The following is a 15000-nucleotide window of genomic DNA, read 5'->3' as shown; positions in this document are numbered from 1 at the left end:
GTGTGTGTGTGTGTGTGTGTGTGTGTGTGTGTGTGTGTGTGTGTGTGTGTGTGTGTGTGTGTGTGTGTGTGTGTGTGTGTGTGTGTGTGTGTGTCACGCAAGCACGCACGCATACGCACGCATATGCACACACGTAGATAGATAGATAGATAGGTAGGTAGATAGATAGATAGATAGATAGATATATGCTGTAGATACAAAGGATGAGTACAGTGACTTAAGTTAACTCATGTGGGTTGGGGGGCGATACGTTGGGGATATATACAATACATACAAGACCTTGACTACTGTGTAAACTGCTATCGGGTCAAAGTGATGTATTTCCGTGGAATAAAAGTACGTTTTGGACAAGATGAGATGTTTATTTGTCACTCTATGAAACATATACTGTACAATGAATTGTTGTTTAGTGCATCCACATAACAAACAACAGCATCAACAAAAAAAATAAAGGTATCTATCTATCAACAAAGAAATATAAATGCACTGATAGATCAACATAAAGCCATAAACCATTAGTCCGTTCATAGTCAGTTCATAGTCTCCTGTCAATAAATTATGATAATAAATAATCTTTTATATGACTAGTATTTACTGTTTGCTTCATCTGTCTCTCAGCTAAGGGGTCCTTGGTCATGCAGATTTTTTTTGAAGACCCCCGGATTAGACAGATGAAGTCAGAGGAAGAAATTTAAAGACAGAGAGACAGACAGGAAGTGAGACAGAGAGACAGAGACAGGAAGGGGGACATCGGTTGGTCTGTTGCCATGGGTTACAGGACTGGCCTGGGTGCCTTCAAAAACATTATGAAAAGAAAGATGCATGCACACACACACACACACACACGCACACACACACACACACACACACGCGCGCGCATGTGTGTGTGCGTGCGTGTACGTGTGTGTTTGTGTGCATGTGTGTGCGCGAGTGTGTGTGTGTGTGTGTGTGTGTGTGTGTGTGTGTGTGTGCGCGCGCTAGCTTGCTGTCCATTTGTGTTGATGTGGCTCACTTCGTTTAAGACAAGGGTTCTTTTGTTCTACCTTCCATGGTATCGTGGCTAGCCCTTTAATTAGCCAACTTAGGACCTGTTTAGCATGAGAAAGGCCTGCTTGGGCCATGCACAACCAAGCTAACTCGGTGTGTGTGTGTGTGTGTGTGTGTCTGTGTCTGTGTGTGTGTGTGTGTGTGTGTGTGTGTGTGTGTGTGTGTGTGTGTGTGTGTGTGTGTGTGTGTGTGTGTGTGTGTGTGTGTGTGTGTGTGTGTGTGTGTGTGTGTGTGTGTGTGCGTGCGTGCGTGCGTGCGTGCGCGTGCGTGCGTGCGTCACCGGCTATTTGGTCCCAGCAGGCTATGGGATCTGTTGTTGTGGTCACAGCCCCATAGCCAGGACGGATGATGGGTGGAAAATGGTATGATGAGTGCAAATGTATTTCTTATTCATTCACTTGAAAGCTGGGAAAGGAATTCAAAACTCAAACAAGTACTGTATTATTTGTTTCAGTTTTGGATAAAATACTGTATGTTCGGTTGGCCCAGACATATAACACAGTGTCTCTCTCTCTCTCTCTGTCTCTAGTCGTTGCTGGGAGGTGAGCTGGCCATGGGCAGTCCTGGGGCCACGTCTCCTACTAAACCAGGTGGACAGTACTACCAGCACTATGCTTCCAACCAGAGGAGAAGACCTCTGCCAATGGACACCATGGGTAAGACACTCCTCAATGCATTCTATTATATACTTAAGAACTGTTCTACTCCTTACTGAAACTGTCTGTCTGTCAGCCTGTCTGTCTGTCTGTCTGTCTGTCTGTCTGTCTGTCTGTCTGTCTGTCTATCGATCTATTGATCACGTTTGCAAGTTACACAGCTGGAATAAAGGACCATGTGACCAGACACGCACGCACGGCACGCACACACGCACGCACGCACGCACGCACGCACGCACGCACGCACGCACGCACACACGCACGCACGCACGCACGCACGTACGCGCGCACGCGCGCGCGCGCGCGCACACACACACACACACACACACACACACACACACCTTGATTCCCAAAAGTTTCACCTTCTGAGTTGTCTCTAAGCGGTGTCCCGTGGTTGGGTTTCCTTAGACGGGTGGCTGGTATCTCCCTTAGAGATAGGGTGAGAAGTACACTTGGAAAGGAGTCAGCTTAGGTGGTAGGTGGCATCTAGTACGGATGCCCCCCGAGCGCCTTCCTAGGAAGGTCCTCGCTGCATGTCCCACTGGGAGGAGACCCCGTGGCAGACCAAAGACCAGATGGAAGGATTATATCTCCAAACTGGCTTGGGAACGCCTCGGTATACTCCCGGAGGGAGTGGAGGAAGTTGCTCGGGATAAGGAAATCTGGAAGTCTCAGTTGGAACTGTTACCCCCGTGACCCGATTCCGGATAAGCGGTTGAAGATGCATGGATGGTTACCTTCCGATGAGCCCTGGGCTCTTTTGTGAAACTCCAAATTATTATTATTATTTTCTGTTGTGCGTGATGTGAGTGCAGAGCGCGATTGAGAAAGAGGGAGACAGACAGACAGACAGAGGGAAAGAGAGAGCGTACTGAAATATGAACACGCAGATCGATGTGTTGTCAGCGCACTAACACGGATGAGCAGGTCAGGGCTTTTTCAATTCCCCCCGGCCCTTTATGACCTGAATAAATATTATGTTAATCAGTGACCTGACCTGAACTGTGACCCGCAAAAACAATAATTAAAAAAAGATATACAGCGGCACAGTTGTCAGGACTGAATTAAATAAATAGGCAAATTGTTTCCAACACTGCTTTATTGTTGATTAGCAACAAAACCACACATCCCCAGGAGGTTAAAGCCCAATACATGCACCTTCCGACGTCCAAACTTTTCCTCAAAAAGGGAGCAGTTACAGCACGTAACTAACTCATGTCTTTCTGTACTTCCTATGGGCGGCCTCTGACCTTTTCTCAGAACTCCTTGGCCTCCAGATGTCCTAGTTAGGAAAGCTCGCCTGAACCGGAAGTAATTTTTTCTTCCAACGTCAGAAGTATCATGTATTGGCTTTTACCCATTAAGACCTGAGGCTGATTCTCCAATTCACATCTAAATCAGTAGTTCTCACACTTTAAAGATTTTTCAAAAATGTTCAAAAGTAGCAGATGTATAAGCTTGTACGTCTGCTATTTGTGAATAGCCAACACTAAAATCTAAATTACACGGATGCTTTCCCAGTTTCAGTGGATGTGCTTGGACGTATGTGTGTGCACGTGTTGACCATTGTATCACTTCAATGCACTCAATGATATCCTGTTCTCAAACTGTATCATTTATTATTTTCATTCAGACTTGTTAAATTTTCCTTTCAGATGTTCAAACAAAGAAAGTACGAAAAGTACCTCCAGGTCTCCCGTCCTCAGTAAGTGATCAATATCATTTTAATATAATAATAAATAATGTTATTTGTGTTGCTGGTTGTGCTGTGTGTGTGTGTGTGTGTGTGTGTGTGTGTGTGTGTGTGTGTGTGTGTGTGTGTGTGTGTGTGTGTGTGTGTGTGTGTGTGTGTGTGTGTGTGTGTGTGTGTGTGTGTGTGTGTGTGTGTGTGTGTTTGGAAGCTGTTTACGTGTTTGCGCGCACTGTTGAGCTGTCTGCACGACCCTCTGCAGTGCTTTGCAGTTGCGGTCAGTACAGTTTCCATACCAGGCAGTAATGCAACTGGTCATGATTACCCCTCTCAGGGGTTCCACTGTAGAAGGCCTGTAGGACTTAAGTTGCCAGATGTGAAGGAGACATTGCCGTACCTTCTTTTCACCACATGGCCACTGTGTTCATCCCAGCAGAGGTCTTGGCTCGGTCATGTAAACACAGTGGTACTTGAGGTCGCTGCGATGGGCTGTGCTATCTTTTCAGGCCTCCTGTTGTCCACGATCAGCTCTATGGTCTTGCCGAGGTTGAGAGACAGGTTGTTCTCCTGGCACCATTGAGTTCCTGCCGATCATTGAAGGTCTGATCCTGATGAAAGTTGGGATCAGACACTGGGGTTAATGTCAAAAGTTGCCACCTTATACATATTTACTTTGTAGGCAACGGTTGAATGTCGGTTGGAGTGTCATTCTAAAAGAAGCTGTGCAGAAGGCGTGTTTCCTCAACCCACCAGGCTTGAGTTAAGACCCGCCTCGCGAAAACGCGAGGACTTCCAGGAGTGGCTGAAATCCTTGCCGGACACGTGGAGGGTGGATAAAGTCAGACCTAGTAAAGGCATGAAGACAATCTTAAAACTTGTACTGAGAAAAGCCTGCATTTGCACAATGCACAGCTATTAATTTGTCACTACAGTGCTCAGAATAAACAGTGCTAAACTTTCTTTGTACTGTGCTTAAAAAAGAGAAAACTTTGTAACTTTGCTAAAGATAAAAACGTACTGAGAAAGCTATTAATTTGTCACTACTGTGCTCAAAATAAAAAACTCTTACTGATTATCAGTTAAATTGTAATAGTTTGGATATGGCTTTGGGTGTATTATGCTGCGTGTATTATTGTAATGGATCGGTATGGCGTAGGTACAGTATTGCTTTGCACTTTAGCGAGCAGCACTAACGTTCATACGCACTTTCATACTTAATATTATTGAGAGGGGCGTTTCCGCGAGGCAGGTCTTAACTCAATCCTGGTGGGTTGAGGAAACACGCGTGCAGAAGACATGCTCAGCCAGCAGTTGGTCTGTGTGTCAAACACTCTGATGTAGTTGCCCTGGTCCTGGTCATCTCCAAATGCCAACATCTTTGTCCTGATGATGGTGGCAGAGTGGCATCATGAAGCAGCTGCTGCTTGTGTTCTGGTGTTAATTAACTGTTCTGCTGCTGTTGACGACGCTCACCGTCATTGAAAGGGTTAATACCATGGCGCCGTTGACGGTGAGGACTGTCAATCTTACTGTATATACAGTAAAGATATTATTACTTACTGTACGTCGCTCCGGTCCCGCCCGCATCGGTAATGTCCACGATTTGTTTACAACGCACGACGGGCGTGCACGCGAAGTGAAGCTCCTCCATAGTAAATCCATTGAGAGGCCCATAAAGAAACTTCAATAACTCATAAAAGACATTTGTATACAAAAAGGGGTCTCCACTCTGCACACTCTAGACACAGGATGCGCGCAGCCATGTTTCCCTTCTGGACCCACACTGTCATGTGACTAGATGACGTAATCGTTGCCGTCAAGTGATAATCCAAAAAAACAAAAACAACCCCCTTCCAGCCCTTCAAAATAATAGCGGCGGCCTATGGAGGAAACGGCGTGGCACCGAGGCACCAAGCAACCTTCAGATTAAGAGGCACTATTAGTGTTAAAGACCTGACCATTGTGGCTGGTTGGCTTCCAACTTGTAGATGTCATTATTGCGTCCGGTCAGGGGTCATCAATATGTCCGTACACGGACAAATATGTCCGTACACGAACAAATATGTCCGTACACGGACAAATGTGTCCGTGGTAAAGACTTGGTCTTGACCATGACAAATATTAGATTTTCTTTTTTACACACCATCATAATGTTCTTATTTTGATCATGTCAATTCTCCAGGGTTTCTTCACTATGATGTATTACTACAACACTATGGCACACTATGAATCCAACTAGAACTTGTGGTTCTCAAATGTTTTAGAGAACAACTTAATGCTGAGAGTGTACAAATGGAACCAAATGGACCTGTAGGGTTCATTTGGTTCCATTTGAACACTCTAAGAGTTATAGACCTGCTGCAAGGCTGGCTCTTTTTGATGTTTTTCAGCTAATATTATTATCCGCTCATTGTGTATCCATGGCAAAAACTCTACTGTTAAAATAGCAGCATTGTGGTTACTGTAGCTCTACATTGCAACGTGTGGGTAAATTAACAGTTTTGTTGTTTGTTTATGCCATCTGGGGAGGGAATCACATACAATGAATATTCCTTTATTGACCATTATACACACACACACACACACACACACACACACACACACACACACACACACACACACACACACACACACACACACAGACAGACAGACAGACAGACAGACAGACAGACAGACAGACAGACAGACAGACAGACAGACAGACAGACAGACAGACAGACAGACAGACAGACAGACAGACAGACAGACAGACAGACAGACAGACAGACAGACAGACAGACAGACAGACAGACAGACAGACAGACAGACAGACAGACAGACAGACAGACAGACAGACAGACACACACACACACACACACACACACACACACACACACACACACACACTTTAGTTTGCTGACTTGATGAGCTACTTACTGTAGAGAAACAATTACATATCATTTGAGAATAAAGCATGGGACGTCTTTGTAATCAAAAGAAAATTAGGCGTTCTATTCGCAACGTTAGAAGGTAGCAAAAGCGTGTGCGTGAGTGTGTGTGTGTGTGTGTGTGTGTGTGTGTGTGTGGGGGGGGGGGGGGGGGGGTGACCTGCAGTCTTATGCTCCACCATTCAAGCATCTTCTTTTGTTTTATCAATGTCAGCAGTTGTTATACTGTATGCGTATGTAGGCAGTATTCTTGCATAAGCAGGGCCAACTATTTTAACGTAAGCTCTTGTTTTATAATTTGTCACATGATGCTGTCGTAGTATGGCTAGAATAGCCGATCTGCAGGCTCACAACGCATTGCAATCGGATTTTGAAATAAATAAATGGCATGACGTTTGTTCAAAATATGGTACAGTAGGCCAGGCTGAGAGTGGTCAACAAACTAGGGATGGGACGATACACGATATTATCGTTTATCGTGATAAAAAACACTCGCGATGATCATATCGTGGAGATTTAATTTATTGTGATAACGTCCTCCGTCATGCACTGGGATCAATTCACCTTTTATTTGCCGAGCTGCATTATCCGGTACCACTTAAACCCTCTAAAATTGGTAAAAGGTACTTATAATCTATCTATAAATGCGAGAAGTCTCTGTCTGTCTGTGTGTCTGTAATCCGCGTATCTCGAGAACCGTTCGTCCCACCGGCTTCAGATTCGGCACGCGCGTTCCACGCCGCGGCACGGAGTGCAGTGCCGGGTCTCGACCCGACCCGACGCGCGGTTTTCCCGAACCGGCGCGAAACGTTCGGAATCTGATTGTTGACATCAGGCTGTTCCGGAGGAAATCGGCGGAAGCGCTGACTCATTGTGACATCACTCATAAAAGGCTCTGACATCACGTACGTCACATGAGTCAACAAAAAATCTCTGTGAGTGTGTATGTATGTATGTAATCCGCGTATCTCGAGAACCGTTCGTCCCACGGGCACGCACGTTCTCCATATATGGGCATAAAATGAATGCCCCCATATATGGGCATAAAATGGATTGCAGACAGACAGATACAGATATCTCCATATATGGACATAAATGGACAGAGGCAAACAGATGGTCAAAGATCTCCATATATGGGCATAAAATGGACGCAGACAGACAGATACAGATATCTCCATATATGGGCATAAATGGACACAGGCAAACAGATGTTCAAAACGGGTCCTATGACAACAGGTATAACTGAGGTTTGCATTAAAGGGGGAACCGGCACTGTGTCTGCAACACAGTTGGAGGCACAGACAGATACTCCATATATGGGCATAAAATGGACGCAGATAGACAGATATCTCCATATATGGGCATAAAATGGACCCAGAACTATAACTGCAGTGATCTCCATATATGGACATAAAATGGACGCCGACAGACAGACAGACAGACAGACAGATACAGATATCTCCATATATGGGCATAAATGGACACAGGCAGACAGATGGTCAAAACGGGTCCTATGAAAACAGGTATAATAGGGTTTGCATTAAAGGGCGGGGCATTCATTCCCTATTTACATTGTTCCGAGTTGGCCAGGTCGCCGACTAGACGCTGGGGCCGCCCGAGCTTCTAGTATACATAATATTGATAGTCTTTTTTCACTCTATCAAATGTCTTTGCCAAAAATAGCCGATCTACAAGCTCACAACGAGTCGTGTTGTGAGCTTGTAGATCGAATATTTTTTGGCAAATGTTCCGCCTCAGGATAATGGATTTTGATTATCGCGATACAATCGTAAATCGCGATTTCTTTAGTCCCAATAATCGCGATGTGAAATGTTTATATCGTCCCATCCCTACAAATGACCCAACCATTTTGTCACTTGGTGGAGCAGCTAGTGACAAGGCCGCTTTGAAATGGTGGACGCATAGAGCTTTATCTGGGGGATAAATAGAAGGGATTCTGCTGGACAGTGGTGTAAAGTACATTTACTAAGTTTGAGGTACTTTTACTTTACTGGAGTATTTCCAATTTTCAGTACCTTTACTTCTACTCCACTAGGACACAATGATGCGACGCATTGTGAGCTTGTAGATCTGCTTCATTTTCAAAAGATTTTTTATACTTTTGAAACTGTGAAATGGGACATTCTACATAATGAGATGGTTCTACTTTTTGTACTACAGTAGTACTTTTGATACCAATGCTTTTGTACTTTTACGCAAGTACATTTTGAATTCCGGAAATGTAAAGGAGTCAAAAGTACAATATTCCTCTTTGCAATGTAGTGGCGTGAAAGTCATCCGCTTGCCACGAACATAATGGTCTTCGTCTTTTTGCCACCATCTGTTTTGGTGTCCGAAATGACGCCTCCAAGCCAAACCAAATGGAAGCCAGACCTGTCTGAGCAGAGCCATACCGTGCCATGCTTAGCGGGGTCAGGCCGGGCCAGGCCAGGCCCGCGGCCCGCTCTGACCGACGCGTCTCTTAGTTCAGCTGCAAGCGGGTCTATTTGTGCTCTGTTCCTGCCTGGGTTCAGATGCGGTTTTGTTTAAAGTCGACAGCGTTAATTAAATTAAGCCAGGTCTTGCAGAAGGCACAGTAGGAGAGAGGCGACGGTCCCTTGTGTGTGTCGTGCGTGTGTGTGTGTGTGTGTGTGTGTGTGTGTGTGTGTGTGTGTGTGTGTGTGTGTGTGTGTGTGTGTGTGTGTGTGTGGAGGGGAGGGAAGTGAAGTGAATGTGGAGGAGGCAGAGGGGTGGACGAGGAGTGCTGTTCTGGTGAATCATACTGCTCCCTACAGACGGCTTTAGGTACTACAGCTTGGCTTCCTAATGTCTGCCTGTCCTTCCCTTTCCCCTCTGTGGAGTGTGTGTGTGTGTGTGTGTGTGTGTGTGTGTGTGTGTGTGTGTGTGTGTGTGTGTGTGTGTGTGTGTGTGTGTGTGTGTGTGTGTGTGTGTGTGTGTGTGTGTGCGCACGCATGCATGCATGCATGTTTTATTGGTCTGTTTCTCTCTCTCTCAGGCGTGTGTTTCTTTTTTTGTCTCGCCATCTTAACTATCTGTTTCTCTATCATTGTCATACACTTTTGATATTGTGTGTGTCCGTATACAATCACATTAAAACCCTCATTGTAAAGTGTGTGTGTATAAGTGCCGGTCCGTGGGGGACAACTTTCACTTGGATGTATGGGTCCTGTCCTAATCTGTTTCAAAGATTGTCTTGTGGCATTCTTAAAGGTTGTGTTATGGCATTCTAATGCATTATTATTCAGATAGGACAGTGGTCAGAGACGGAAGAGTTAGATCACCTCACATTAATTTATAGATTTGTAACTCTGAGAGTGTGTAAATGTAACTAGTAAGGCATAAGGCATAACAATAAATACAAATGAAGAAAAAAAAAAAAACATAAAAAAGAACATTAAAAGGGGATGAAATATGGACATACAATGTGCACAAGCCTATGGAATAATGTACTTTTTAAAACAAATGGTGAAACCATGTCTGGCCTCAGTTTTATGCGTCCAGGCTAGTTTATCTGGCTCTAACAAGACTCCAGTGGTTCACGCTAGCGGTGCTAGTTTAGCTGGGTCTAACTAGACTCTAGTGGTTTAAGCTAACGCTGCTAGCATATGGCATTTCAATGATCGTTTCAGACAATGGAGACCTGAGACCTATTCTGACACAAAATGACTGGGGTATCCCAGGCCTTCGGTGTGTGTGCGTATGTGCGCGTGTGCGCGTGTGCGTGCATCTGTTCCCACGTATTAGATATTGCTATAGCTAACGTCCCTCACCGCCTTCTGTTGCTCATACTATAACACATGAGAATTAGGTTGACTGTTTGAATGCACAGACAGCTGAAGAGGAAAACACACACACACACACACACACACACACACACACACACACACACACACACACACACACACACACACACACACACACACACACACACACACACCACAACAACAACAACAACAACAACAACAACAATAACAAACACCTTATAGCAATGCATATTGAGGCACCATGGCTGAGTACGGTCTACCCCCATTTGAAAATATTTTGTGCCCGGGAATCGTATCCAAAAAATTGCGTGTTGTGGGCTTCTACTACGGCTATTTTAAAATAGCTGATGCATATAGGCTACTGTAGGTTTAAAGTGGTTGTGATGCTATTAAAGGGATAGTTCACCTCCAAAATATCTATTGATTACTCACACCATTGAATTCATGGATATCTTTGTGTGTTTTTGTCGCATTCCTAAGCCAATAGGAGACTCTTTGTGTCTCCATAGGGAACAAAGCAGACCACTGCTGGTCATCAAATGATTGGCTTAGGAAGCGACAAAAAAGAAAAATACTTTAATGTGGGTTTTTTTTTCTGTGAAATGGGACATTCTGAATAATGAATCCCAGTGTAAAGGTGCAGGTAAATTCACTGTGTTCATAGAGGTTTTACAGTGTAGAGGTACAGTAGATCCCAGGCACGTGAATATACAATCAAACGGGGCTTGAGCCCATGCCCTTTTATCTGTCTGTAAAAAGTGCCCTCTCCTGAACTTAAATGCAGCATCTTATGTTGAAAGAATTGCCCTCTCTGTGTAGAAATGCATGCCGTTACGTCACATCTCCAGTATTCACTTAATTATGCTTAGGTCAATGTGGTATAAGGCACCGAAAATAGCCGACCTCCAAGCTCACAACACAACGCGTTGTGAGCATGGAGGTCTGCTATTTTCGATATTTTCCCCAAAAGGCCCTTTTAGAAATTTCAGCCCCTGCCTCTCGAACATTCTCTGCACGTCCCTGGTAGATGCATTATGTTCATAGAGGTTTTCCAGTGTAGAGGTGCAGATAGATGCATGTGTTAAGTGTGTTCATAGTTTTTACAGTGTAGAGCAGGGGTTTTCAAACTTTTTTGACTCAGGGTACCCCTCTGAATAACTTTTTCATCCACGGCACCCCTGAGTTATACTGTGAATTTTTTGAATCTTACATCATATTGGAGAAATATCCGTTTCTATCAGAACTGACTGAAAATAACGTTATACTTGACATTTAACCACTTGAACCCCAGCATGCCTATTCTGGGGGGAGGTTCACCAAAAATAGCCGATCTACAAGCTCACAACGCGTCACGTTGTGACGCGTTGTGAGCTTGTAGATCGGCTTTTTTTGGTGAAGAGAGTTGACGTAGATAGAAAAAGAACTCATCAAATACAGTGCAAATCAGGTCTGTTTTACTAACATAGTGAAGTGATATTGATGTATTGATATTGATGAATTCCAAATTTATCAAATTATCTCGTGGCACCCCTGGACTGGCATCGCGGCACCCAAGGGTGCCCCGTCACCCACTTTGAAAACCCCTGGTGTAGAGGTGCAGGTAGATGCACTGTGTTGATAGAGTGGTGGTGTTGTGTGCAGATGTGAGGCAGACGTGTTTATGATAGCAGTTGAACCCAATGGACAGCTAGCGTAGCATGACATCATGCTTCAACATTGTAGTCACAAACAGCTGTGCATGCTTTGCTGTGTGTGTGCGTGTGTGTGCGTGTGTGTGCATGCGTGCATGCATGCGTGCATGTGTGCATGCGTGCGTGTGTGTGTTATTGGCCCAACCCTCAGGAAATAATTGGGCTGCCTCAGAAAAGGAAAACCTCAAAATTGTTCTTTCCCTTGTGTGTCTGTCTGTCTGTCACTAAATGCAACATCCTGAATGATAGTTGCTCATTTAAACGTTGCAACAAACATAAACTTCATTTTAACTTTAGTTTTATATCTCATTCGTGCGTGCGTGACAGGAAAGCGTTGTGAGAGTATCTTTAAATGCTCCAGTCTGTCCTGCCGACCGCCAAGATTGAACGATATTTATTTAAATCTCGGCAACGCTGATCCCCTCGTTTTCAAAGTTATCATAAAACAGGCGACATTTGTTAAAACTCGAATAATGTAACGAGATGTGAAAAGTCTGAAAGATGGAGGGCAGGCAGAGAGATAGACAGACAGTGGGAAATCGGAGAGGGAGACCGTGTATAGGAGAGACAGACAGTAGGGAAGCTGAGTAACTAAGTACCTTTACTTAAGTATACTATATTACAATTTTGAGTTAAGTATAAGTTTACTTGAGTATATCCACTTTCCAATACTTTGACTTCTACTCCGCTACATCTCGGATCCAAATATTGTACTTTTCTTTTACTCCTCTACAATTATTTGAAAACTTTAGTTAGTTACTTTGCAGATTTCAATTATAATGTTATAATACATACATAAACCACTCTAGCCCTATTTTATACCTCGACTATTTTAAAATAGCCGAACTACAAGCTCACAACGCGTCGCGATCCAATGCGTTGTGAGCTTGTAGATCTGCCATTTTCAAACATTTTGTACTTTTACTTTTGGTGCTTTAAGTACATTTTGATGCCAATACCTTCATACTTTCACTCAAGCACATTTTGGGCGTACAACAAACTTAGAGATGTTTGTGCCAGATGTAGGCCACGCTTGACATTTTTTGGGGACTGGAGATGTGTTGGGAACCGGACAAAAAGCTTAAAAACAGATACATGTATAATACAAACTAGTCCCGTGCCCGGGGGTGTGCATAGTACATGAGGGATTGAATGTAGGAGTAATGTTGGAGAACCCAGACCGGTGCCCGTTGGGCAGAATAGTCACACTTGTGCAACACCCGTTTTATCCGTCTGTCTGGCTCTCTTTTATGCCCATATATGGTGTTCCGTGTCTGTGTTGTCATCTCCAAATTCGGGCACTGTAGTGATGTCAGTCAGTGATGTCGGTCATCTCCAAATTTGGTCATTTGTTTCATCACATCAGATAGACATTATTTGGGCATTGTTTCAGCATGCGGCTGTTACCATGGTGGCCACACTGTTTAGTAACAGTAAAGCCCCTATCAGAGTCGGTACCCGCGGTGAAGAGCTATCCACCGCGGTGTAGTCTTTTTGAGTCATAAAACTACAACGTTACGTCATTCCTCGCGGTGAAGAGCTTTCCACCGCGAGTCCCGACACATCTCTCTGTTTTTACTTTCAGACAGATAGGCTCTGAGTCTTCACCCTGTTCACTGATTGGTCGATCTAGACCAGTCAGTCACGGTGAATAGGACTTCACCGTGACTGACTATGATGGCCTTCACTTATTTTCTGACTTGAGGTGGAAAGCTTTCCACCTAAAATTTGCGGTGGATAGCTCTTCACCTTGGACTCTGATAGGGGCTTAACAGTCAGCAGACTGACAGAGAGACATTTGGTAAATTAATAGTTAGATGTACTACATTTCTAGCAATGCTCAAATCTCAAACGGCCCACCTATCTGACCACTCAAGTGGTCAGCTGGGGTAGGCCGCGTGCATTTCAGATGATGCGGAAAATGGATAATCTCACTTTTTTTAGCATTACGTCGTTGTCGGGTGGAAACCAATTGTATGTCCAAAACCGTTCGTTCTGTATTTGTCACTTAAAAAATGATTTAAACTACTGAAAACAGCCGATCTACAAGCACACAATGCCTCAATGGCGTTGTGTGCTTGTAGATCGGCTGTATTCACTACTTTTGTGCGACGGCCTTGTATGATGAAGCAGGGCTTTACTTTGAGAAAAAAACATACACATTTGAAACTTGGAGATACGAGATTATCTCAATCAGAATCAATGGGGTCTCTGCCCAATCAACAATGTCCCCCCCCCCCCCCCCCCCACACACACACACACACACCATTAAGTCCAGGAAGTTTGGGTGAAGTTTTAGCACCCCCCACCCCAGTCCTACACCACCCTAATTTGTTGTATTTCCCAAAATGTTCTGTTCGTTAGCTCGGCAAAGAAAAAAAAATATCACAGAGAAATCACCATAAGGACTGCTTTGCATTTTTAATTTAGTAACTAACATATGAATACATTTGCATATTAATGAGTTGCAGATTAAATCATGCATACATAATTAGTGTGCAGCAGCCCTTGTTCGCCCGCCTCTCTCTCTCTCTCTCTCTCTCTCTCTCTCCTCTCTCTCTCTCTCTCTCTGTCTGTCTCTCTGTCTCACTCTCTCTCATACTTTTTTCCAGTAAGTGGTAACTCTGATGGATGTCACACACACACACACACACACACACACACACACACACGCACACACACACACACACACACACACACACACACACACACACACACACACACACACACACACACACACACACACACACACACACTTTTACAACATTGCATTGACTACATTCTATCTGTCTGTCTGTCTGTCTGTCTGTCTGTCTGTCTGTCTGTCTGTCTGTCTGTCTGTCTGTCTGTCTGTCTATGCGTGCTGAACTGACACAAAAATGTGCTGGCAAGTCAACTCTTGACTGATACCTGGTGCCCAGTGGTGTCAGTTCAGCAAAAGCTAGGGTATGGCAAATATGGGAGTCCTCGCGAAAAAATCAGGTTTTGTCCTCTTTTTTTACCCGGGTTTCTACGGTTTCTTGGGCTGGATATGGCAGCCTGGAACGGTTGTTCAAGTGCAGCTAAACTTGGCATGTTAGTAAACGTGCCACAATCATTGCACCTGTGCAGCTGACCTGCGGAACCTGGGAATATACCATTTTGTCAAGATGGGGAGAATACAAGTGTGGAGAATATAATTATAATACCTTGTTAAAGTAACCA

General features: G+C 44.3%; 1 protein-coding gene across 2 annotated transcripts in view; it reads left to right on the top strand.

Annotated features, from left to right (window-relative positions):
• Positions 1–15000, top strand: part of tcf4 (transcription factor 4) — a gene marked incomplete at its 5' end in the record, with an annotated part of 240833 nt that overhangs the window by 123290 nt on the left and 102543 nt on the right. For both annotated transcript variants that reach the window (XM_080742729.1, XM_080742728.1), the window contains 2 exons: positions 1577–1703; positions 3359–3408. In XM_080742729.1, the coding sequence (XP_080598855.1) occupies positions 1577–1703; positions 3359–3408 (177 nt within the window). The remainder of the gene's footprint in view (positions 1–1576; positions 1704–3358; positions 3409–15000) is intronic.

Source organism: Nannobrachium achirus (assembly GCF_963921795.1).
Source record: "Nannobrachium achirus genome assembly, chromosome: 15".
Classification (NCBI taxonomy): Eukaryota; Metazoa; Chordata; class Actinopteri; order Myctophiformes; family Myctophidae; genus Nannobrachium; species Nannobrachium achirus.
This window is presented reverse-complemented; position numbering and strand designations above follow the sequence as displayed.